The sequence below is a fragment of the Zonotrichia leucophrys genome, chromosome 28 (genome assembly GCF_028769735.1).
Source record: "Zonotrichia leucophrys gambelii isolate GWCS_2022_RI chromosome 28, RI_Zleu_2.0, whole genome shotgun sequence".
Taxonomy (NCBI): Eukaryota; Metazoa; Chordata; class Aves; order Passeriformes; family Passerellidae; genus Zonotrichia; species Zonotrichia leucophrys.
In genome coordinates, this window is record NC_088197.1 from 2980083 (window position 1) to 3003310 (window position 23228).

Consider the following 23228-nt stretch of genomic DNA (forward strand, 5'->3'; position numbering starts at 1 on the left):
TGTCACTGTTCAGGGGACACCCGTGAGTCCCCAAAGTTACTCCCCCAGTGCCACCAGCGAGTCCCCGCTGTCACCCCCGTTCCTGCCCTGCAGTTCCACCTTTACCCAGCAGGCGGCGCAGCGAGCGAGCCCTCAGGACGCTGCAGTTCCTCCCCGTCACCACCAGGCGGCGACAGCAGCGACTGAGATAGAACCAAAATCTCAGACTTCAGTTTGTTAGACAGGAAAAAATAAACACAGAAACTTCGATTTCCTCCTTAGACAACCGATTTTCTTACAAATTCAAGGTCTTTATGCTTTACTTTTATATATATATATATATAAATATATATATATATATAAAAGTTATATTTGTATGTTCAAGAGCTATATGTATCTGTACTCAGAATTCCTTACCTTCTAAAATTTCTGTGTATTATACAGATGAACAGGGTTATTTGGAAAAACCCTCAGTTATTATATAAATTAATATTATTTTTCAGTATGTGTATGAATAAGAAGTTTTAAAGGGAAGAATTAAAACACAGGGACACAGGGAAGCCAGAGGTGGATGGGAAAAAATTCTCATTGAATTCTCAAGCATTCTCATGTTTGGCTTTTAGGTTTTTATGCTGAAGATGCAAAGCAATGAACAGCAGGCTATGAGCATCAGAGGGAGGTGAACAAGGTGAGCACTGAGCCCTAGACTGAACTCAATCCTACTTTTCAGGCCTCCTTCCTTCTTCTTCATCCTCTCTCTCCTTCCCCCTTTCTCCTCCTCTTTCTACTCCTGTAATGACAGAAAACTAAAATGGAAATGTAGAAAGAATATTTAAACTTAATGGCAGAAAGGAAACAATTAAGGACAGGCAGGGTCTGCCAGGCCCCAGATTTATCAGTTCTCTTCAAATCTCACATTGCTAAAAGCAGATTGTCTCTTTAATGATTTTTAAACCTCTCATGAGGTCACCAAAGACTCCACAAACAAAAAGAACCAGTAGCCATAAACCAATTTTATTATTTCTGAAAAATGGAATGTTTCACTTACAGAAACTTAAAAGCGATGTCTGACCAACACCATGTTCATTACAAACAAACAAACAAAAAACCAAACCAAACCAAACCAAAGCTGACACGGGATTTGGCTACAGCGCAGCAGCAGTCTGGCATTTTTAGAATCCCGACCTCAAGGTGACCCTGGGTGAATGAAACTCCCAGCCCCGGGCAGGCGGCAGTGAATCCCCCGGGGCACGGGGGGCGTCAGTAGCGGCGGCTGAAGCGCGGCTCAGCCAGCCGGGGGCTCCTCGGGGCGCCCCCAAACACCCCGGGCACGGCCTGGCCCTGCACGGCCGCACCCTGGCTCCCGGAGAAAGCTCCGCGCCTGCAACGAGAGCGGGGCAGCGCTGAGCGGACAGACAGACACACAGACAGACAGACAGACAGACACACAGACACACAGACACACACATAGAGGCTCCCGGAGAAAGCTCCGCGCCTGCAATGAGAGCAGGGCAGTGCTGAGCGGACAGACAGACACACAGACAGACTGACAGACAGACTGACAGACAGACAGAGGCTCCCGGAGAAAGCTCCGCGCCTGCAACGACAGTGGGGCAGCGCTGAGCGGACAGACAGACAGACAGACTGACTGACACACAGACTGACAGACACACAGACTGACACACAGACAGAGGCTCCCAGAGAAAACTGCGCCTGCAACGACAGCGGGGCAGCGCTGAGCGGACAGACAGACACACAGACAGACACAGCTCCCTGCCAGGGCATCACTGAACAGACAGACAGACGGACACAGCTCCCTGCCAGGGCATCACTGAACAGACACACAGACACACAGACAGACAGAGCTCCCTGCTGGGGCAGCGCTGAACAGACAGACAGACAGACACAGCTCCTGCCAGGGCACATGAACAGACAGACAGGACACACAACACAGACAGACAGAGACTCCTGCCGGGCCAGCGCTGAACAGACACACAGACAGACACACAGACAGACACACAGACAGACAGAGCTCCCTGCCAGGGCGCTCCTGGGGAGCTGAGACAGCTCAGGGAAAATGAGACACAATTCTTCTCTTGGTGCACGTGTGGAATGGGTTATGGAGATTTGTTCAGCAAAGGTGATGAAGAAATCGGAGGGTGATTAAGAAAAGGGTGTTAAGAAATCACCCTTTGCTGAACAAATCTGAACTGGACACTGATGGTGTTTGGAGGGTGTTCCTGGGAAGCTGTGAGAAAGCTCAGGGAAAATGAGAATATTCTCATCTTGCTGCATCTGTTGTTGTGCACATATGGAATGTGTTAAGAAATCACCCTTTGCTAAACAAATCTCCATAACCCATTCCACATGTGCACACAACAGGTGCAGCAAGTGAAGGTAAGAATTGTTTCTTACCTTCCAGTTAAGGAGATTTGTTTAGCAAAGGGTGATTTCATAGCTGGACTCTGGGGATGATGTTTGGAGGGTTTTCCTGAGTAAGCTCAGAGAAAAATGAGAAACAATTTTTATCACTTGCTGCACATCTGTTGTGCACATGTGGAATTGGTTAAGGAGATTTGTTAAGCAAAAAGTGATTTCTTAATTGGACTCTGGATGGTGTTTGGAGGGACTGACCAATTACATCAAAGCTGTGTTGGACTGTGTGGCAAGGGTGATGGGTTTTTCTGAAGAGTAAAATTTAGTATTGGTACAATAAAGTGATTGTTCAGCCTTTTGCAATCATGGACAGAAACTTCTGGGCTTTTTGCCTTTTTAAGCAGACAAAGAATCATTTAGTCACTCCATCAACAGGGGGCACATTCCTACACTCTGAAAGGTGTTTCTTTTATTTGTTGGGGTTTTTTCCCCCTTGCTTATACAGATCAAAGTACTATAAAAGCATTATAAACATTCTGACAGAAGTTCTTACCCTGATGTCCCTCCTCGAGTCATCCCATGGCCTGGTCCTGACTGACCAGGCATGCTTCTATCACCACCTAATTCAAAAAGAGAAAAAAAAAAAGGGAGAAAAAGAAAAAAGAAAAAGACAAGTTTTTGTGTTTCCCTAATACAAATGTCACCTTGTTCCCAGAATTTCATTTGATTTCTCTGTAATTTAACTACCACTAGAAGGTTGAGCAGCAGTAATTCACAGAAAAGAACCACAATCACACTGGTAAGCAGCAAGTGTACCTTGCCATCTCTCATGATCCCGTCCCATCACTCCTCCATCCACATTTCCCTGCCATGTACGATCTTGATGCCCCTCTAACTTTCGACCATGATCTCCCCAGTCACGTCCATCTCTTAAAAAAATAAAAGAACATCTTCTAGGTATGTCCCCTACCCACTGAGCAGCACAGGGTAAAGCCAAACACCATACCCCATGCCAAAGTGTGTTAAATGGTTAATCAAGCTAGAGCTGTAGCCACCCAACCACTCCAAGAGAAACAATGACAGACACTTGCTGAACAGCATCCTTCACACAACAAAACTGGGCTTTTTCCATCCAGAGACATCATGGATATTGTAAAGGACTGGAATACTTGGGCATGGATGAATTCATTGGCTGCCACTCCTCTGTCTGAAAGTCATGCAGCTGGAATAAGCCCAGCTTGATTCACTGGTTTAAAGAGAAACCACTACAATTCAGGTGAGTCCAAGTTCTCTACCCCCACCACTGCAGAGACTTCTCACTCAATTTCCTCTAAAACCTGACCACTGGCCATGAATGAGACTTGTGTAGCCCTTACTGTAGAAACAGAGTGAATCTCATCTGTAGAAATGGAAGTTATTTACAGGAGAAGCAGAGGCAGGAGCTGAGCTAACTGAGCAGCTCTTTACTCACTACAGAGCTTCACGTGGCAATTCCCTGCTCCTGCAGATGCTCCAAGATCTGGAGAGAGGATTCACACTTGTCAAGCTCCTTCTGCTGTCACCCTCCAAAGGCTCACTGAGGAGATGTGAAGAGCCCCAAATCACTTCCCTGCTGTGGGAGGCACTAACCGGGTCTGTGGGGGGATCCCTCTTCCCTCACTCATCCTCCTGTCGGAGCCGTAGCCCCCCCAGCTGTCCCGCGAGTGCCGCTCGGGGCCCCCGTGCCGCTCGTCGGGGTAGTGCTGCAAGGCAAGCAGGACACGGTCACAGACACCAGCACGGCCTTTCTGCTGGTGGGAGAGCCTCAATGAGGCTTGTGGGACTCCAGGTGGCTCTTCAAAAATCATCCAAGGCATTACAGCAGTCCAGGGTGGTGGGTGACAGAGCTGCAGCTGCAGCCATGCCTGGAGTCCCACATCCCTCATTCAGGGCCTTACTAATGGTGCCCCGCATTGGGCGCCACTGTAAGAGCCAAACTCAGGGATGTGGGACTCCAGGCAGCTCCTCAAAATGCAGTTTATTGTATCCAAGACATTACAGCAGTCCAGGGTGGTGGGTGACAGAGCCTGTGCCCACAGCTGTCAGCTCCACCTGCCTGGAGACCTGCATCCCTTTCAGGCTCTTTCTAATGGTGCCTCACGTTGGGCGCCACTGTAAGAGCCTAAATCAGAGATGTGGGACTCCAGGCAGCTTTTCAAAATGCAATTTATTGTATCTGAGACATTACAGGGTCATGGGTGACAGAGCCTGTGCCTACAGCTGTCAGCTCCAGCTGCAGGCAGGCCTGGAGTCCCACATCCCTCATTCAGGGACTTACTAATGGTGCCCCACGTTGGGCGCCACTGTAAGAGCCTAAATGAGAGATGTGGGACTCCAGGGGCTCTTCAAAATGCAATTTATTGTATCTGAGACATTACAGCAGTCCAGGCTTGTGGGTGACACAGCCTGTGCCCACAGCTGTCAGCTCCAGCTGCAGGCAGGCCTGGAGACCTGCATCCCTTTTCAGGCTCTTATTGATGGTGCCTCACGTTGGGCGCCACTGTAAGAGCCAAAATCAGTGATGTGGGACTCCAGGCAGCTCTTCAAAATTCAGTTTATTGTATCCAAGACATTACAGCAGTCCAGGGTGGTGGGTGACAGAGCCTGTGCCTACAGCTGTCAGCTCCAGCTGCACACAGGCCTGGAGACCCGCATCCCTCATTAAGGCTCTTTTTGATGGCACTGCACGTTGGGCGCCACTGTAAGAGCCCAAATGAGAGATGAGGCCAGGGGCTCTTCAAAATGCAATTTATTGTATCTGGGACATTACAGCAGTCCAGGCTTGTGGGTGACACAGCCTGTGACACATCTATCAGCTCCAGCTGCAGCCAGGCCTGCAGACCTGCATCCCTCATTCAGGCTCTTACCAATCCCTCTTCCTAATGGTGCCCCACGTTGGGCGCCACCATAACAGCCTAAATGAGAGATGTGGGACTCCAGGGGCTCCTCAAAATGCAGTTTATTACATCTAAGACATTACAGGTCATGGGTGACAAGCCTGTGCCACAGCTGTCAGCCCCAGCAGCAGGCCATGCTGGAGTCCCACATCCCTCATTCAGGCTCTTTTGATGGCACCGCACGTTGGGCGCCACTGTAACAGCCTGAATGAGAGATGTGGGACTCCAGGGGCTCTTCAAAATCCAGTTTATTGTATCTGAGACATTACAGGGTCATGGGTGACAGAGCCTGTGCCCACAGCTGTCAGCTCCAGCAGCAGGCAGGCCTGGAGTCCCACATCCCTCATTCAGGCTCTTTTTGATGGTGCCCCACATTGGGCGCCACTGTAACAGCCTGAATGAGAGATGTGGGAGTCCAGGCAGCTCTTCAAAATGCAATTTATTGTATCTGAGACATTACAGCAGTCCAGGGTGGTGGGTGACAGAGCCTGTGCCTACAGCTGTCAGCTCCTGCTGCACACAGCCTGGAGATCCAATCCCTCATTCAGGCTCTTATTATGGTGCCCCGCTTGGGCACCACTGTGAGAGCCTAATGAAGATGTGGGAGTCCAGGCAGCTCTTCAAAATGCAGTTTATTGTATCCAAATTATAGCATCCAGGATTGTGGGTGACAGAGCTGTGCCCACATCTATCAGCTCCAGCTGCAGGCAGGCCTGCAGACCTGCATCCCTCATTAAGGCTCTTACTTATCTCTCTTGCTAATGGTGCCCCACGTTGGGCGCCACCATAAGAGCCAAAATGAGAGATGTGGGACTCCAGGCAGCTCCTCAAAATGCAGTTTATTACATCTAAGACATTACAGGGTCATGGGTGACAGAGCCTGTGCCTACAGCTGTCAGCTCCAGCTGCACACAGGCCTGGAGACCCCTCAATTTTGGTTACAATGTATTCTACACTTTTCTTTTGGTTACAATGCATTATATACTTTTCTTCGCTGAGCATCTTGACACAGTAGAACCAAACTATACCTTAGCTTTTATTTATAGCTTATCATAACTACTGTTAATTACCATATTCATGTTGCTGTTCTCCAATCACTAAAAGTCAGTACATTACAGTTTTAGCTAGAAGTTGGTTTTCAGTTTTCTTGCAGTGGATAAGTCTGAGACTTTTTTTCTGCTTGCAGCTTTGCTGACTTGTTTGCCTGTGCTCTCTTTCTGCTCAGTAAAAACATCTTTGAGGTGGGTTTATCCTTTGCTCTAAGCCATAAAAACTCCTAACTAACACACCCTTTGCCTCTTTGGTTATCCAGCAAGACTGGCTCAGCAATTCTTTTCTTCTATATCAAAACTTGCTTCCATCTCTATTCCTTCATCAGACTCTACATTAAAAAATCTTTCTGCTAAGTATACATATCTGTGAGATTTTCTTGTCACACTTTCATTCTTCTCAACATTCTAGGATTGCAAAAATTTGGCTTTTTGGTAAAAAATTTATAGCTGTCTCATTTTTTCAAGGTTCTGCTGTAGGGCATGGCTCATTCCAGATGTTTATTTTTCGCTGGTGGGAGAGATCTTTTTTGTTTGCTAAGGTTTTTTAAGGTTTATGTTCTTGGCTTCAGGTTTTAAATTTTCATATTGAATATCTGCTCACTTCCTACCTCTCTTCAGAAATGAAAGGGTTTGAATCTCATTGTGGCATTGATTTTCACACCTGTCCTTTTACAGCCTTGTTTCATTTAGATAAATGTGAGAGAAGGCATCCATTGCCAGCTAAGTAAGTACAGCAGCTCTCTCTTAACCCCTGAGATGGTCAATCAAAAAGCTTTTACTGCCACACACCACCCTGAAAAGATGCTCCCATCACTCACAGGTTTCCCCTTGCCTGTATTTGAGGTTACCACCCCAGCAAGCAGATAACCTAATAATTTATTTTATGCTCATTAGCACACAAAATTAGTTCTGTTCAAGTATCTCAGCTGAAACGTTTGTGCTGTGTGCACACTGTGTCCTTTCTGCTTTGGGGTTTTTAGCTTTCACCTTCTTTTGGTTTTTAACTGAAGCAGTAATTTGGTTGTAACATACCTGCCCATCTCGATCTGGAATTCCCCTTGCACAGTCTCTCCTGGAACAAAAATGAAAAGTTTTCAGTTGAATCAGCACTGTAATTATAATTCCAGGGTCTGCATGAAATAACACATGAAAAGTTAACTTTCATTAGGCTGTAAATCTGGATGCTAATGTTCAGTGGCAAGATAACTCAAAAGAGTTCATATTTCATAGTATAAAAAGAGATCAAACTAACACCTATCACTGTAATATGGGTAAAAAAAGGCAGCACTGAGGATGGCCAGGTACTCAGTGACACCAAGGGAGAACACTGAGTGAATCTGCCAGTGTCAGAAATGAGTTACAAGCAAAAACAAACAGCACAGTTTTCACCAGAGATCCCTTGAGAGCAAACAGAAATCTCAATGGCACCACACAGAAAGTATTTCCATTCTGTGGTGCTAAAAACCTGCATTAGCCAGGCTGCCAAGATGAAAATAGGGAAAGTTTTAAAGCAAAAGGAAACAGCTAAATCTCAGGGGCTCATAAAGCAACTTCCATAGACCTTGAGAGGAGCTGCTGTATCTCCATCAGCATCATGGCAGACTGCATTAGGACTTGGCAATAATCTTTATGCAGCCTCTATGTCCCTTATAGCCACATTTCTCTTCACAGAGAAAAGCAAGGCACAATTCTTCCCAAGAATATTTCTGAGATTCATATTCTCTGAACCTCAGAGAAAGAAAAAACAATTCTAATCTTATTTGCTGTGGCTGTGTTGTATCAAAGTACAATGCAATATGGAGATTGTTTAGCCAAAGTGATGGTGTTTTGGTTCCTTGGCCTGTCAGGGCCAGGTGTGTGTGTGTGTGTGTGTCAGGACTGTGGGCTGGCAGTCGTGAGATTCTGGGCAGTTGTGTGCAGAGCTGAGTGCTTGGCAGATTCAGTTTAGATATAACGTAATATAATGTAATATAGAATAGAATAATATAGTACAATAAAATAATTAATTAGCCTTCTGATAAGATGGAGAGCTTCTCATCACTCCTCCCTGCCACATGGGTCATCCTGTTTCCATAGTCCCTAACCCACGGAAACAAAGGATTGCAAGCACGTGTGAAATCAGACACGAGAAATGCACAGGAGTGATTCCTTTTACTCTGCTGACACCATCCAAGCCGCTACAAGACACCAAATTTCCCTGAAGACATAGGAAGGAGAAGGAGGAGAAGCAGAAGAAGGAGGAGAAGCAGAAGGAGAAGGAGAAGAAGCAGAAGGAGAAGAAGCAGAAGAAGAAGCAGGAGCAGAAGCAGGAGGAGAAGCAGAAGCAGGAGGAGAAGCAGAAGCAGGAGGAGAAGCAGAAGCAGGAGCAGAAGGAGGAGAAGCAGAAGGAGGAGAAGCAGAAGGAGGAGAAGCAGAAGGAGGAGAAGCAGAAGCAGCAGAAGCAGAAGAAGCAGAAGAAGCAGAAGAAGAAGCAGCAGAAGCAGAAGAAGCAGAAGAAGCAGAAGAAGCAGAAGAAGCAGAAGAAGCAGAAGAAGCAGAAGAAGCAGAAGAAGCAGAAGAAGCAGAAGAAGCAGAAGAAGCAGAAGAAGAAGAAGCAGCAGAAGAAGAAGAAGCAGAAGAAGAAGAAGAAGAAGAAGCAGAAGAAGCAGAAGAAGCAGAAGAGGCAGTGCCTTGCCCACCTGTCCAAGCAGTGCTCCTGGTAGCGGCCGCGGTCGCGGTGGTCGAAGTCGTGGAAGCGATCCTGGCGGCCGAAGTCCGAGTGGTAGCGGTCATCGAGCGCCAGGCGCTTGGCCTCGGGCCAGTAGGGGTCATCCCTCCTGCACACACAGGGCTCACATCAGCAGCAGCCCCAGAAACACCTCCCCTTTCCTGCTCTCTCAAACCTCAGCCAACCCAGGAATTAAAAATCTATGTGTGTTAAGCAAGGAGTCGCGTTTCGGTTTCAGAGAAAATTTGGTTTGCAAAAAACAGCTTAATTTCAGTATGTGGTGATGTGAGAAGAGAATGAGTATCTTTTCCTTTACCATTTACAGTCGATACAAACAACTCTACTATTCTATTAACTCTATTAGTACTACTCTATTAACTCTAATCGTACTACTCTACTACTACTCCATTAGCACAACTCTACTACTCTATTAACCCTATTATTATGACTTTACTACTACTACTCTATTAACTCTATTATTACTACTCTACTACTACTACTCCATTAGCACAACTCTACTACTCTATTAACCCTATTATTATGACTTTACTACTCCTCCTCTATTATTACAGCTCGACTACTCTATTAACTCTGTTATTGCTACTCTACTACTACTACTCCTCCTCTATTATTACAACTCCATTACTCTATTATTGCTACTCTACTACTACTACTCCTCCTCTATTATTACAGCTCGACTACTCTATTAACTCTGTTATTGCTACTCTACTACTACTCCTCCTCCTCTATTATTACAACTCCATTACTCTATTATTGCTACTCTACTACTCCTCCTCCTCCTCTATTATTACAACTCCATTACTCTATTATTGCTACTCTACTACTACTACTCCTCCTCTATTATTACAACTCCATTACTCTATTATTGCTAATCTACTACTACTCCTCCTCTATTATTACAACTCCATTACTCTATTATTGCTACTCTACTACTCCTCCTCCTCTATTATTACAACTCCATTACTCTATTATTGCTACTCTGCTACTCCTCCTCCTCTATTATTACAACTCCATTACTCTATTATTGCTACTCTGCTACTCCTCCTCCTCTATTATTACAACTCCATTACTCTATTATTGCTACTCTGCTACTCCTCCTCCTCTATTATTACAACTCCATTACTCTATTATTGCTACTCTACTACTACTCCTCCTCCTCTATTATTACAACTCCATTACTCTATTATTGCTACTCTACTACTACTACTCCTCCTCTATTATTACAACTCCATTACTCTATTATTGCTACTCTACTACTACTACTCCTCCTCTATTATTACAACTCCATTACTCTATTATTGCTACTCTACTACTACTCCTCCTCCTCTATTATTACAACTCCATTACTCTATTATTGCTACTCTACTACTACTCCTCCTCCTCTATTATTACAACTCCATTACTCTATTATTACTACTCTACTACTACTACTCCTCCTCTATTATTACAACTCCATTACTCTATTATTGCTACTCTACTACTACTACTCCTCCTCTATTATTACAACTCCATTACTCTATTATTGCTACTCTACTACTACTACTCCTCCTCTATTATTACAACTCCATTACTCTATTATTACTACTCTACTACTACTACTCCTCCTCTATTATTACAACTCCATTACTCTATTATTACTATTCTACTCTATTGCTCAAAGAAGTAACAGCTCTAGGTTGTTACTACTCTTGTTCATCCCTCTTTGGGAAAGAAGAGTAGACCCAAACAGGGCTTACAAGTGGACACGCACGGTATTTGCTCTTCTTCAAATTGTTATTAGCGTTAAAAGCAGCAACTACAGAGTCTTTCAGGTGTGAGCCCCCATGAGTGCTTTATCCAGAGGGCTCCCCAGGGGATGTGGCTGAGGAGTTTGGAGCCCCCATGAGTGCTTTATCCAGAGGGCTCCCCAGGGGATGTGGCTGAGGAGTCTGGAGCCCCCATGAGTGCTTTATCCAGAGGGGTCCCCAGGGGATGTGGCTGAGGAGTCTGGAGCCCCCATGAGTGCTTTATCCAGAGGGGTCCCCAGGGGATGTGGCTGAGGAGTCTGGAGCCCCCATGAGTGCTTTATCCAGAGGGGTCCCCAGGGGATGTGGCTGAGGAGTCTGGAGCCCCCATGAGTGCTTTATCCAGAGGGGTCCCCAGGGGATGTGGCTGAGGAGTTTGGAGCCCCCATGAGTGCTTTATCCAGAGGGCTCTCCAGGGGATGTGGCTGAGGAGTTTGGAGCCCCCATGAGTGCTTTATCCAGAGGGCTCCCCAGGGGATGTGGCTGAGGAGTTTGGAGCCCCCATGAGTGCTTTATCCAGAGGGCTCCCCAGGGGATGTGGCTGAGGAGTTTGGAGCCCCCATGAGTGCTTTATCCAGAGGGCTCCCCAGGGGATGTGGCTGAGGAGTCTGGAGCCCCCCTGCCCTGCTCCTCACCTGCTGTCAGGATCATAAGGCCTCCTCATGGCGGATCTGCGCTCCTGCTCGTAGCGCAGCTGCTCCTGCTGCCGCCGCAGCTCCTCCCTCTCCCTCTGGATCCTCTCCTGCTCGCGCCTCCTCTCCTGCTCGATGTGCATCCTCTCCCTCTCCAGCCTCTCCCTCTCCAGGCGCTCTCTGTCCAGGCGCTGCCGTTGGAATTCCAGCCGCTCGCGCTCCCTCTGCAGCCTCTGTCTCTCGTCGCGTTCATGGATGGCTGCCAGGCGCTGCTCCCGGTCCCGCCTCTCTCTCTCTCTGATTTCAAAGAGATATTTCGTTTTTAATTGAGATTCTTCAGTCCAAGCTTTACTGCTTCTTTGTTTTTGGTTGTGTTTCTTGTTTGGTTTTGCCTTTTTTTTTTATTAAGAAGTTTCTATGTTCTCCCCCTTCTTGCCAATTAAGTAACAGCTCAGGGGAAAATAAAAAACTCCATAAAAATGACAGATGCAAAGGTGAAAAATTCTGCATGAGTAACATAGTATCTACTCTTAGATACTAATAGTAGATAGTACTACTATCTACTCTTAGATACTAATAGTAGATAGTACTACTATCTACTCTTAGATACTAATAGTAGATAGTACTACTATCTACTCTTAGATACTAACAGTAGATAGTACTACTATCTACTCTTAGATACTAATAGTAGATACTACTACTATCTACTTAAGTAGACAGTCAGGTCTGAAAAAGCTTTCAGAGAGTACAGCAAGTCCTAAGACAGAAATCTGATGTAGAAAAAGTATTTACAAGCTTCTGGGGAAAAATCAAGGAAATTCAAATCTAGTCAAGTGGAAGACAAAGCCTGAAAGCACCTATCTTAAGTATCTACTTAAGTAGATAGTCAGGTCTGAAAAAGCTTTCAGAGAGTACAGCAAGTCCTAAGACAGAAATCTGATGTACAACAAATATTTAAAAGCTTCTGGGGCAAAAAAACCAAGTAAGTATCTACTTAAGATATCTACTTAAGTAGATAGTCAGGTCTGAAAAAGCTTTCAGAGAGTACAGCAAGTCCTAAGACAGAAATCTGATCTACAACAAATATTTAAAAGCTTCTGGGGAAAAAAAAAAAATCAAGAAAATTCAAATCCAGTCAAGTGGAAGACAAAGCCTGAAAGCATCCATGGAAGTCTGATGAGAACACTGATTTCAGCAGTAAAATCCTCCATCACTTGGCATTAATGTCTGTTCTAGCAGTAATCAGTATGAAATCAATCTGAGATAGTAAATAATATGAAATCAATCTGAGATATCACTGTTGGAGCAGCACAGCACTGCTTTGAACAAAACCACAGAAAGGTAAGGGAGTTAAAGGTACAGGTAAGAGGTAAAAAATGCCATTTAACGTTCAGAGGTGCTGGGGACTCACCGGCGCCTCTCCGTCTCCCTGATTTCTCTCTCCCTCTGCCTCTGCCGTTCCCGTTCTCGCTGCTCCTTGATTTTATCAAAGGATAAAATATCCTGCTTTTCCTTGCTCTCCGATTTGCGGTCCTGGCTCTTGGTGCTCTGAGATGAATCACAACAAGGCATGAGCTGAACACGGTGCATTTCCTAGGAAACACCTACACTGTGCCAACCTGAACAGAACAGGCTGCCATGCCTTCCCCAGAGGTAAAAACCAGTGGAATTCCAGGGGAAAGTATCCCCAATTTGAGCAGAACTTCAAATATTACAAATAAATACTAGAGGAACACAACCTGACCTGCACAATAACATCCCATACTCAGGGAAACACATCATCCTAAAACCATTTCCATACTGCAACTCTACTTCTTGCACTAGGTAAAAGTATAAAAAAGGTGAAACAGAAGCATTTCCCCTCTGCCACATCATTAAAATCCTGATGCTTTTCCAAAAGGATAATTGTACCAAATTGTACCCCTTCATCTCTGAGCACATAAATCTATTTGACACCTATTTTTACACAAAAGCTTCTCTGGAAGTTGGCCTTACCCTCTCTTTTGATGCAGAAGTTTTCACACTAATAACTGGCTCTCCTTTAGATTTATCCATCACCACTGTCCTCTCTGTTCCTCTGCTTGCTAGAAAACAAAACAGAGCCAAAAATAAATGGTACAAAAGACATTCAACAATTCTTGCAAGATTCAAAACTGTGAGGATACTAAATAGTAAAAAGTTATTTTAATGAGGTTTTTAATAACTTATGGAACTTATTCATGATTTAAATGATTTGGCCAACATGAGGATGGGAGCAGTAAATTTATCAAAAATTACAGCAGTATTTTCTGGCAGGGATGACAGCTAAAAGAACACAAATTTAATTTAATTCTTCTGTCCACAAAATACATTCTTTGCCAGTTTAAAAAAAAAGCCCAAAAAGGAACACAAGCCACATACAGTGTCAGGTCTAAACCCAGTGACAATTCCATAAGAATTATGGAAACTGTTTTAAGTCATTAGAAATTGAAGCCAAAATTTTCAAGGTGTTTTCTGATGTTTGTGTCAGTTTTACTAAGTAAGCTCCTTTTTACTGAATTATCAATCACATCTAATCATGTACAAGTATCCTTGAAAACATTCCTGAAAGACAGCCAGCATCACCTGATTTGCTTGCCCTGGATCTATCAGAAGATCCAGTCTTTTGTTCATCCTTTTCTTTTCCTTCTTTTTCATCTTTTTCTGATTTCTTAGCATCATCTTTTTTATCGATCTTCTCCTCCTTCTTAATACCAGCAGATCTACAAAAAGCAGGAAAGCAAAATGCCTCTTTCAAAAGCAACAAACCACTTGAAAAACCAATGTTGGAAGTACCACTCACTAACCACACAGTCCACCAGAAAGACTTACTAAATCCTAGAAATATTTGTCAATTAAAAGTAGAGTCCAAGACAGAGCAAGATCAGAGGACAAACAACTGGTAAAAATAATGGTTTATCTATAAATAATTTGATTTAGCATCTCCTTATGTAGCTAACAAGTTTTTATACTAACACTAAAGAGCTTTTTATTTCTGAACAGAGAACCAGTTAAGATGCTCTTACTACTGTAAAACATAAACTTTTGAAGCATTATTCCTATTTCAAATGCAGGATAGAACATTAAATCAAGATTTATTACAGTTATTTGGTTAGATTTGAAATAAGTGGTCTTTAAGTATCATAAAACACAAAACAACACTTTACTTCTCAGATTTGGACTCTGCAGAATGGTGCCTGTCTTTTTCCTTCCTTGTTTCACCTTCCTTTTTGTCAGAAGGTTTTTTTCCTGCTGGTTCATTTTTAGCCTAGAAATTCAGCCAGAAAGAATTCCATAGTCAGAGACAGAGATTAAAACTGCATGCTTTTATTTCAATTACATTGTCATGAAACAGCTGCCACTCACCTTTTCCACAGAAATCATTTTACCATGCAGCTCAGTTCTGTGGAGGTGATTGATGCACTTGGTGGCCTCCTCAGAAGTTGACATTGTCACAAAGCCATAGCAGCGAGCGCCAGGGCTGCGAGCATTTGTCACCACTTTTGCACCAACCACCTTTGGGAAAAACCAAAATATTCTGCGTTTGCAGGTCTGTCAAGAAATAAATTCTAACTTAATGACCATTTCTTAGAAAGATTTGGATGGGAAAGGATTTCTAAAAGGCATTTAGTTCAATCAATGCCCCCTTCAATAATTCATCTTCAAGTTGCTGAGCATGTCAAGGGCTTAAGGCAGATATACACAGAGAAGGGTGAGTGGGATTATAAAAAACAAAATAAAATTGAATAAAAATTACTACCACTTTGTGGTTTGTTAATTTACATATCCACTACATACCTTTCCATACTTGCTGAAAAGATTCTTCAAATCTGTAGCTCTAGTAGAGGAGGAAAGTCCACTAACCCACAAATTTCTGCCAGAACCACTCCCCACACGGCCTGAGGCACAAGAAACATAAAAAACCACATGAAACACAAATGCAGGAGAACAAAATTCAGAACCCTAACTCCTCCACATTTTTCCTTCATAAAACTCTCCATAGTAAATGTACATTTGAAAACTCTGAAAAAGTTTGTAGCTACAGATTTTCTTCCTGCACTTCAATCACTTTAAGGAGAATTACAAAGTATCATATGTTAAATCACAAAAAAATACTTATTTAAAACAAACCTCAACTCTGTTTGTTAATAATGTTACAGAAGTTACAAAGAACTGATATTTTAGTTATATTTTGAAGGGCTGTGTTACAACTGCACTGAGGGGTCATTGAATTAACAGTCCTCTTTTTTACTCCAGCTCCTTTGAAAATAAAGCCCAAAAAAACCCCAAACATGCACCTACCTTTCTCATCTTTTGTGACTGCCTTTGTATCTTTGTCTTCAACAGGGCTAAAGACAAAACACCACATTATTCAAGAGATCATATGCAAAAAGACCATTAATTCTAGACAGCACAACTAAAATTGGATACCTACCAGTAAATTAGTTCCAAAATAAACACTATTATTGGCAATTTTCTAGAAGAGTGACAGGAAATAGGGATTTGTACCCCTAAACGGACAATTCTGTTTCCCATTTCTTCCTGGCCAAACCAGCACATTAGATGACAGAAATAAGAGTAATTTGGGGAAAACAACCTTTGAAGGTTGAGGAAGGACAAGAAATCAAACCCACTGTTCTTTAGGAAAAAAAAAAATATATCTACACATGGAGAAATAAAAGAGACCTTTAGGAATAGGCTACAATTTCATCAGTCTCGGAGGCCAATTGAAGGAAACAGCTTATTCGCATCACTTAAGGACCAATGATAAAAGATAGCATCTGGTCTAGAACGGAGAAAAAACAAACCTCTTTTTCTGATCAGCGCCCTCACTGGCTGAGGACTCTTTAGTGGCAGGGGAAGATTCCTCAGAATTAGCTTTGTCTTCTGCTCTCTTGCCATCTTCTTTGCTAGCTCTGGCTTCGGCACCTGCGCCTTTCTCCGCTGCCTCCCCACTAGAGGCTTCCAGGCCTTGGGAGCGTTTGCTACTCTGATCGCTTAGGGTCTCTACCACTACACCTTCAGAGTCCGGGGCCTCTTCCTCGGGGCTCTGTTCACTTGTCTCCCCTTTTGCTACCACTAAACGCTTTGCTTCCTTCCTTGCCAAAGCTTGGGCCGATTTGCTGTCCAAAGCTAAAGCATCTTCCTCCAGCTGAGCGGCAGCGAGAGCGTCCTCTTCCTCAGCCAGCCTCTTGCCTGGCCCCGCGTTACTGGCTTCCTGCGCACGCGGCCGCTCCGCTTCGGGAGGTTGTTCTTCGTTAAGTAGCTCAGATTTACAAGTTTCCCCCAAAATGTCGAGTATTTTCTCATTTTCTACGGATTTAACAGGAATAGAATGGCACAAGATTTAATCACCAGGGAAATACAGCAAATCACAAATGTGGAACTGGCATGGCTGCCACACTAACACCAAGAGAACTGCTAAGCTACACAGAGATTGGAAAACCCTAGTGTACACAGTGTTACACCTACCACGCTCACTGCTCTCTCACACCCTGCCAAATCAGCCCTAGCACCTCAACAGCCAAGAAAAATGCCCCCACAGATTTAACAAAAAACTTCAGGCTCAGCCTTCATATTCTTCAGCAAATCGTTCAGCTCTGTTTCTTCTCTAGTTAGCTTCCAGAGTCCGAGATGCTTAACTGAACGTATCAAGGCACTGAGAGTTCAATTTTTCCAACTTTCTGTTGAGTTCTTTTAGCAGAGACAGTCCAACATGAGAACTGGGCATCTTCTGATGTTCTGAGTGTGTTTGCAGTCCAGACAGCGAGTGGGATCTGTAGCAAATTCCTGATGGCAGCGTGCTCCTTCTTCTGAAGTCCAGGCACTCCTGAATTCCTGTTCTGCACCAGAGCTTTGCGCTGCCTACACTCCTGTATTTATATTTATTCACAGAACCACTGTACAGTGTGATATCACAAGATCTGTTTTCAGAACCTTTACATCTTTAAGGCTCGTTCCTTAACTTCACTCTGCAGTAACAGCTCTAGGGAACCATTTCATGGCATTAAACAAGTTTTCCAAGGGTGGTTATTCACAGATCTGGTGATATGACTGGGTTTCCAATCTCTATGACCCTGCATGACCTGGATTTTCCACCATAATAACGTACACTACAGTAATGCATTAAAAAAAAAGAACCAATAAAAACCAAACAGGGACGCAAAAAGCCTAAATGAAGAATGAAACTGTTTAAATACCCAGGAATTTTTTTTTCATTTAAAAAAAAAATAAATCAAAGTAACCAAACAAAAGCAAACAGTACCTGGCTCCAAAGGTAACTCTTCAAGTTCCTGTAGTGAAAAAGATTTTGAAAAGGAGAAATATCACTATTTCATAAGCAGGATGCTATTCTGAATGACTTTTTTTATCCATTTGTACAGGAGAGTATTTAGTGAAAGCATTACTATAATTTAGCCTATTTCAGCTTTGAAAACATTGAAATTCAAATAAATTCTCAGAAGAAAAATTTAAGATGAGTTTTTAACATCCTCAAACTTTATGAAGTCTGTGAAAACTTTAAAACCTCTCAAATTCAGCCTCCTGTTGAACACACGTTACACATTCACACGGATAAATAAATCAATAAATGCAAGCAGCACAGAGGAAAGATTATCTTCATGTTACCCTTCTCTACCCTGTGTTTTTTGAAATCTCCTTTCTGAAAACAGCATCAACAGAAACACCAGCTTCACCTGGGGCTGGTGCTCTTAACCTACCAGGAATGATCTGGAAACAAGGGCAGCATTTCAGGAATAGTTGCAGCTTTCTTCTCACCCTGGGATATGCACATTTTTAATGGAAGTTAAACACAATGGAAGGCACTGAGCTGGTATTTACAGCAGATAAAAGGAATCTACCATCAAACTCAGTGTGATACATCATAAATAAATTTTTATATATGTATATACATATTTATATACATATATGATCTGATAAAGAAATCTTGGTTTCTATGAATAAATCCAAAGGCATTAATTCCCATTTTTTGCAGAGGAAGAATGCATCCACTATACACACACAGTATTATACAGTGCATTATTTTATGCTTTTTTTGTTTGTAAAGAAAAACTGGCCACCATTTACCTTTATTATGGTTAATTCTGATGAAGAAGCATCTAAACTGTTCCCAACATCTTCAAACTCTACCTTTAAAAAAATAAACAGGAGACACCTTGTTATTTATAAAGGAATATTGTGAGTGAAACCTGAGTGAGAAAATGAAGATTTGTATTTGCACTGACAGCTGTTACCCAGCACCCAAAACAACCAATAATGGTAAAAACTGAGTGATAACCACCACTAACTGAATAAAATCTCTCATTATTTCTTAACCATGATGGTAAGCTCACAAAAATCTTTCAAGTACAGGGATTCCAACAGCAAAATATCTGATTTTTATCCCTGTCATTTACAGCAACAACAGAGCCAAAAAACCTACAGGACTTGGTAATTATTTCCTTTACTGATGAAAGCAGATCATGGGAGCCAACCTGGCCTCAAGATATTTACTACTCAAAAATAACCCCCTTTTTTCTGAGTATTTCCATTTGATTTGTGTAGGACAAGGATATGCCTGGGGATAGGGGGCCAAGCTTATTTGTGCAGCTTTAGAAAAAAAATATATAAATTTAGAATCTCAGTTAATGTGGACACACAACACAGAGCAATACTCCCCCATTAAATGGGGCAGAAAGAACTTTTTTTAAATGCTGCTGTACATTTCAGGAGATAAAGCACTTGATTTATCTCAAGGGGATAGGGATTATCCTCTAGCCCAGGGTCAACAGCCAGATAAACACAGAAAGTCAACATAATAACATTTTCAGCAACTGAATAACTGCAAGACCCAATCTTAGCAGAAAAATAACATTGAATATAATTCCCTGGATGGTGCTGTTGAGTTGAGAAGAAAGTAAGTTACACTATTTGTATGCCTCACATGTTCTCTAAAATAAAAATATGAAAATAGGAATAATATATACATTATGATTAATAGGGTGAAGCAGAGTTCAAAGCATGATTAAAAACAAATGCTCTGTAAACTGCTATTAATGCAATCACATATGTACAAACAACATTTAGGTATTTTAAAAATTAAGACATGCCTTTCCACAAATATGTTAGAAGAAAAGCAACGACCATTAAGAACCAGTACAGCTCCAAATTTTCCCAAGTACTCTTTAGCTCTTTTCCCAAGTACTCTTTTAGCTTTAGCATTTTGCTGTTTAACCCAGAAATAAATAAATTTAAAAAAGAAAACCCTGATTCCACACACAAAAGAGATGCATACCATCACTATTGGTATTTCTCTTGATTCTTCTTTAATTTCTGAAAATTGTGGGGATGCCTCCAAGTTACCTACAGCAAACTCTGTAGGCTGATCTGGAAATTCTTTCACTTCTGCATCTGCATTTTCTTTGCTATCAGACAGTGAGTCAAGAATGTTATGGGCACTGTAATCATCTCCACAATCTACTGCATTGCCATTATCTATCTCAGCTTCATCTAACACACTGATATCCATCATGTCAATGTCCTGCAAGGTGTCCAAACTTGCTTCAATATCGTCCTGTGAAAAGAAAAAAAGCACATTGTCACAGTCAGGGTGGCTTGAGAGCCACCATCACCCCCTCCAGAGGCAGCCCCTGTACCTGTCCATCTCCAGAATCCTCCTCCAGGCCGTTGTCCTCCACTCCTTCTTCATCTGCTCGACGTCCTAACAACATCAGCAGCATTAGAATCACAGCAGAAATTAGAATTGTACCCCTCCAGCTTTGCTTTTTTATCAGAGTTGGTGTTTCCTTCAGGTTTTGCCCTGTTTGTGAGCACCCAGTAAGTGACAAACAAGTCACAGTGCAGCAGCTGGCAGCAGCTCAAGCTCTGTGACCTCCCCAGAACATTGGGCTCAGCTCAGATTGCAGCAATTTATTACCTCAACATTTATGAGAAGAAAAATAAACCAACCAAACAAAACACAGCATAAAGTACTGAAATAACCCCACTCTAGCTGGGGGTTTCATTCCAGTGCTCTGCCCACCAGATGGATGGGAATTATCCAAATTAATGAATTACTGAAAACGCTACACAGCCTCAGCACCAAGGAGCAACTCCTCAAATTCAGAGCAGCTGTTTGACCTTTTATGAATTTGATTTTCCTCAAAAACACAACACAAAATATGGAAATAACCCCACTTTACCTGTGGATAAGCATCAGGGCAGAAACTGATGCACAAAAAATTCTACCTCAATAGGAGCATAAAATTCTTTACAGTGCAAGTAAGCATGCACTGGAATAGATTGCCCAGGGAGGGTGTGCAGTAATGCCCACCAGCTGGATGGGAATTATCCCAATTAATTAATTACTGAAATCACTAAAGAGACTACACCGGCCTCAGCACCAAGGAGCAACTCCTCAAATTCAGAGCAGCTGTTTGACCTTTTATGAATTTGATTTTCCTCAAAAACACAACACAAAATACTGAAATAACCCCACTTTACCTGTGGGTTTCACTGCAGTGCTCTGCCCACCAGCTGGATGGGAATTATCCCAATTAATTAATTACTGAAATCGCTAAAAAGACTACACCAGCTTCAGCACCAAGGAGCAACTCCTCAAACTCAGAGCTAAGCAGCTGTTTGACCTTTTATGAATTTGATTTTCCTCAAAAACTACAAGCACATTACAACCGAAAAGTGAGAAGGATTTTAGAGCCAAGAGGAATATTTCATCTATTTCCATCCCCACATTAAAGGTGCTGTATTAGACATCAGGTGTTTTTCTGAGACTTGGAAATGAATATGATTTAAAAGATCTCTTTCACCCAGAGTTGTGACATTCAAGATTTCACATTTTAGCCTGCATTTTAGCAATTGCACCATCACTCCAAATCAGAGGTAATGATAAAAATCAAACTAATTAGCTGGCAAAACAGTCGAGTCTCATCTCCCAAATTTACATTTCATGTAAACCAAATTTAGTAATAAAAAGTCTCTCTAACTACCTTTGTTGCTTCTTTTTGGAGTTTTCTTCATGATATTTTCTGAAACCACTGGAATTTCATCAGGATTCCCTCCTTCCTCCTCAATAGCCTAATAGGGGCAAAAGAGAAAGATACAAAAATAGACATTAAAAACTTCATTAGTACATTTTTGTAGAGTTTGAGAACTGCACACCAGAGGCTGAAAAATTCCAAACAATGAATCAGCAACTTGGATACACAAATGAAAAACCATCAGAGCAAAGCAACAAGCAGGGAGAAGGCAGTGACATGTTGGTGTAAGGTTTTGGGAAAACTGTCAGCAAAAAAAGCCAATCCTACAGCATTTGGAATTGTTTATCATCAATCCTACAGATGAAAGTGTAAATTGCAGGTGTTTCTGTATTTGTGACCATGAGTAGAATTGTGTCAAGTACACAGCAAGCAGCTGCAGCATAAGCTCCATGGAAAGTCTCTATAATTATATTTGTTATATGTAAACTATAACTATATTTAACTATATGTTGCTTCAAAATATTAAATATACATGCCACTTTACACGTGGCTTACTTGAGTCACTGATAACTCCTAAAGTTTTTCAAAATGCTTTCTGATGAGAAACAGATTATTAAGCTGCTTCTTTTAAGACAGAGTGGCTAAAATAGAAAAAGAGCTGTTGTTTTTAAATAGCAGTACGAGTTTGGGGGTGACAGATGTGAATAAATGCGATTTGTATGTCCAAGATCTTGAAAGTGAACAGCATTTGGAACTGATCACAGACACACGGGTTGTTTTGACAGGGTAAAAACCTCGGCTCTGAGACACAGCAAGGAGATCAGAGAAGGGATTCCTCGTGGGATTAACGCGCTCAGCGGTGTGATGAGGACACAGCGAAAGGGCTGGTAGCTACATTGCCAGAAAAACGCAGCAAAAATCCCGACAGACGGCGCACAGAACCATAAACCCAGCAGCTCAGAGAACAGCAGAACCCTGTGGTGCACGAAGCTGGAAATACCCGGACCGAGCGCTGGGATCGGAGCGGGCTCGGTGACAGCAGCAGCGGTCACAGGGTGAGCCCGGGCCGGCGCAGCCCAGCCGGGCCCCGAACGCTCGCACCGATCCTCTCAGGGCGCCAAACGCTCGCACTGAACCCGGCGGGGCCCCGAATGCTCGCACCGATCCCGGCGGGCCCAGAACGCTCGCACCGATCCCCTCAGGGACCCCTTACGCGCGCACCGATCCCCTCAGGGCGCCGAACGCTCTTTGGCGCCATTTTCCTCAGCGGTGCCGCCGGGCCGGGGTCGCAGCCGCTCCACGCACCCCGAGGTAGCCCCAGCGCCCTCACCTTCCTCAGGCGCTCCATGAGGACGCTCTTGTTGCCGCCGCTGTCCAGGTTGCGCTGCCTGAGCTCGGCCCGCAGGTCGATCACGCGCAGCTCGCTCAGCGGCCGCCGCCGGCTTTCCGACTCCGAACCGGGGACGCCAGGCCCAGCCAGGGACGCAGCCTCCGCCAGCCCGGCCGGTGAGTGACTCTCCGCCATGGGCCGCGGTTTGGACTCGTTCGTGCGGGGCGAGGCGGAGAGAAGGCGAGGCGGGAGAGCCGCAGCTGCCGCCGCAGCACAAAATGGAGGAGACCCGGGGCGCAGGGGAGAGCGAGGGGGCGGGAAAGGGAGGGAGGCGCAGCGCGCATGCGCACCGGGACCCGGGCGGGCCACTCGCGCCGCGGCGCCGCCAACTCCGGAGC

General features: G+C 43.6%; 1 protein-coding gene across 3 annotated transcripts; it reads right to left on the reverse strand.

The window, feature by feature from the left end:
• Positions 1 to 977: 977 nt before the first annotated feature.
• Positions 978 to 23225, reverse strand: LOC135458951 (scaffold attachment factor B1-like). 3 transcript variants are annotated; one of them, XM_064734466.1, is made up of 21 exons: positions 22831 to 23225; positions 21510 to 21597; positions 20160 to 20224; positions 19799 to 20077; positions 18592 to 18654; positions 17771 to 17798; positions 16314 to 16818; positions 15808 to 15854; positions 15304 to 15404; positions 14872 to 15021; positions 14673 to 14773; positions 14092 to 14228; positions 13483 to 13571; positions 12899 to 13035; positions 11491 to 11784; positions 9022 to 9159; positions 7376 to 7415; positions 3985 to 4097; positions 3172 to 3284; positions 2909 to 2975; positions 978 to 1360 (listed from the first exon to the last, which is right to left on the reverse strand). In XM_064734466.1, the coding sequence occupies exons 1-21, from the start codon at positions 23023 to 23025 to the stop codon at positions 1240 to 1242; spliced, it is 2871 nt and encodes a 956-aa protein (XP_064590536.1). In that variant the 5' UTR covers positions 23026 to 23225; the 3' UTR covers positions 978 to 1239. The 3 variants fall into 3 exon arrangements, 1 of the variants encoding a protein (XP_064590536.1); XR_010442950.1 differs by lacking the exon at positions 3172 to 3284 and having other exon boundaries at positions 1297 to 1360; XR_010442949.1 differs by lacking the exons at positions 978 to 1360; positions 3172 to 3284 and adding an exon at positions 1555 to 1576.
• Positions 23226 to 23228: the final 3 nt, after the last annotated feature.

Excerpts from the sequence above, each read along its gene's own strand:
- LOC135458951 (XM_064734466.1), bottom strand. The coding sequence starts at position 23,025 with ATGGCGGAGAGTCACTCACCGGCCGGGCTGGCGGAGGCTGCGTCCCTG. Across the intron at positions 20,225-21,509 it reads TCCAAAAAGAAGCAACAAAG|GACGTCGAGCAGATGAAGAA; the intron begins GTAGTTAGAGAG and ends TGATGTTGTTAG. Across the intron at positions 2,976-3,171 it reads GGATCATGAGAGATGGCAAG|GTGGTGATAGAAGCATGCCT; the intron begins GTACACTTGCTG and ends TTTTTGAATTAG.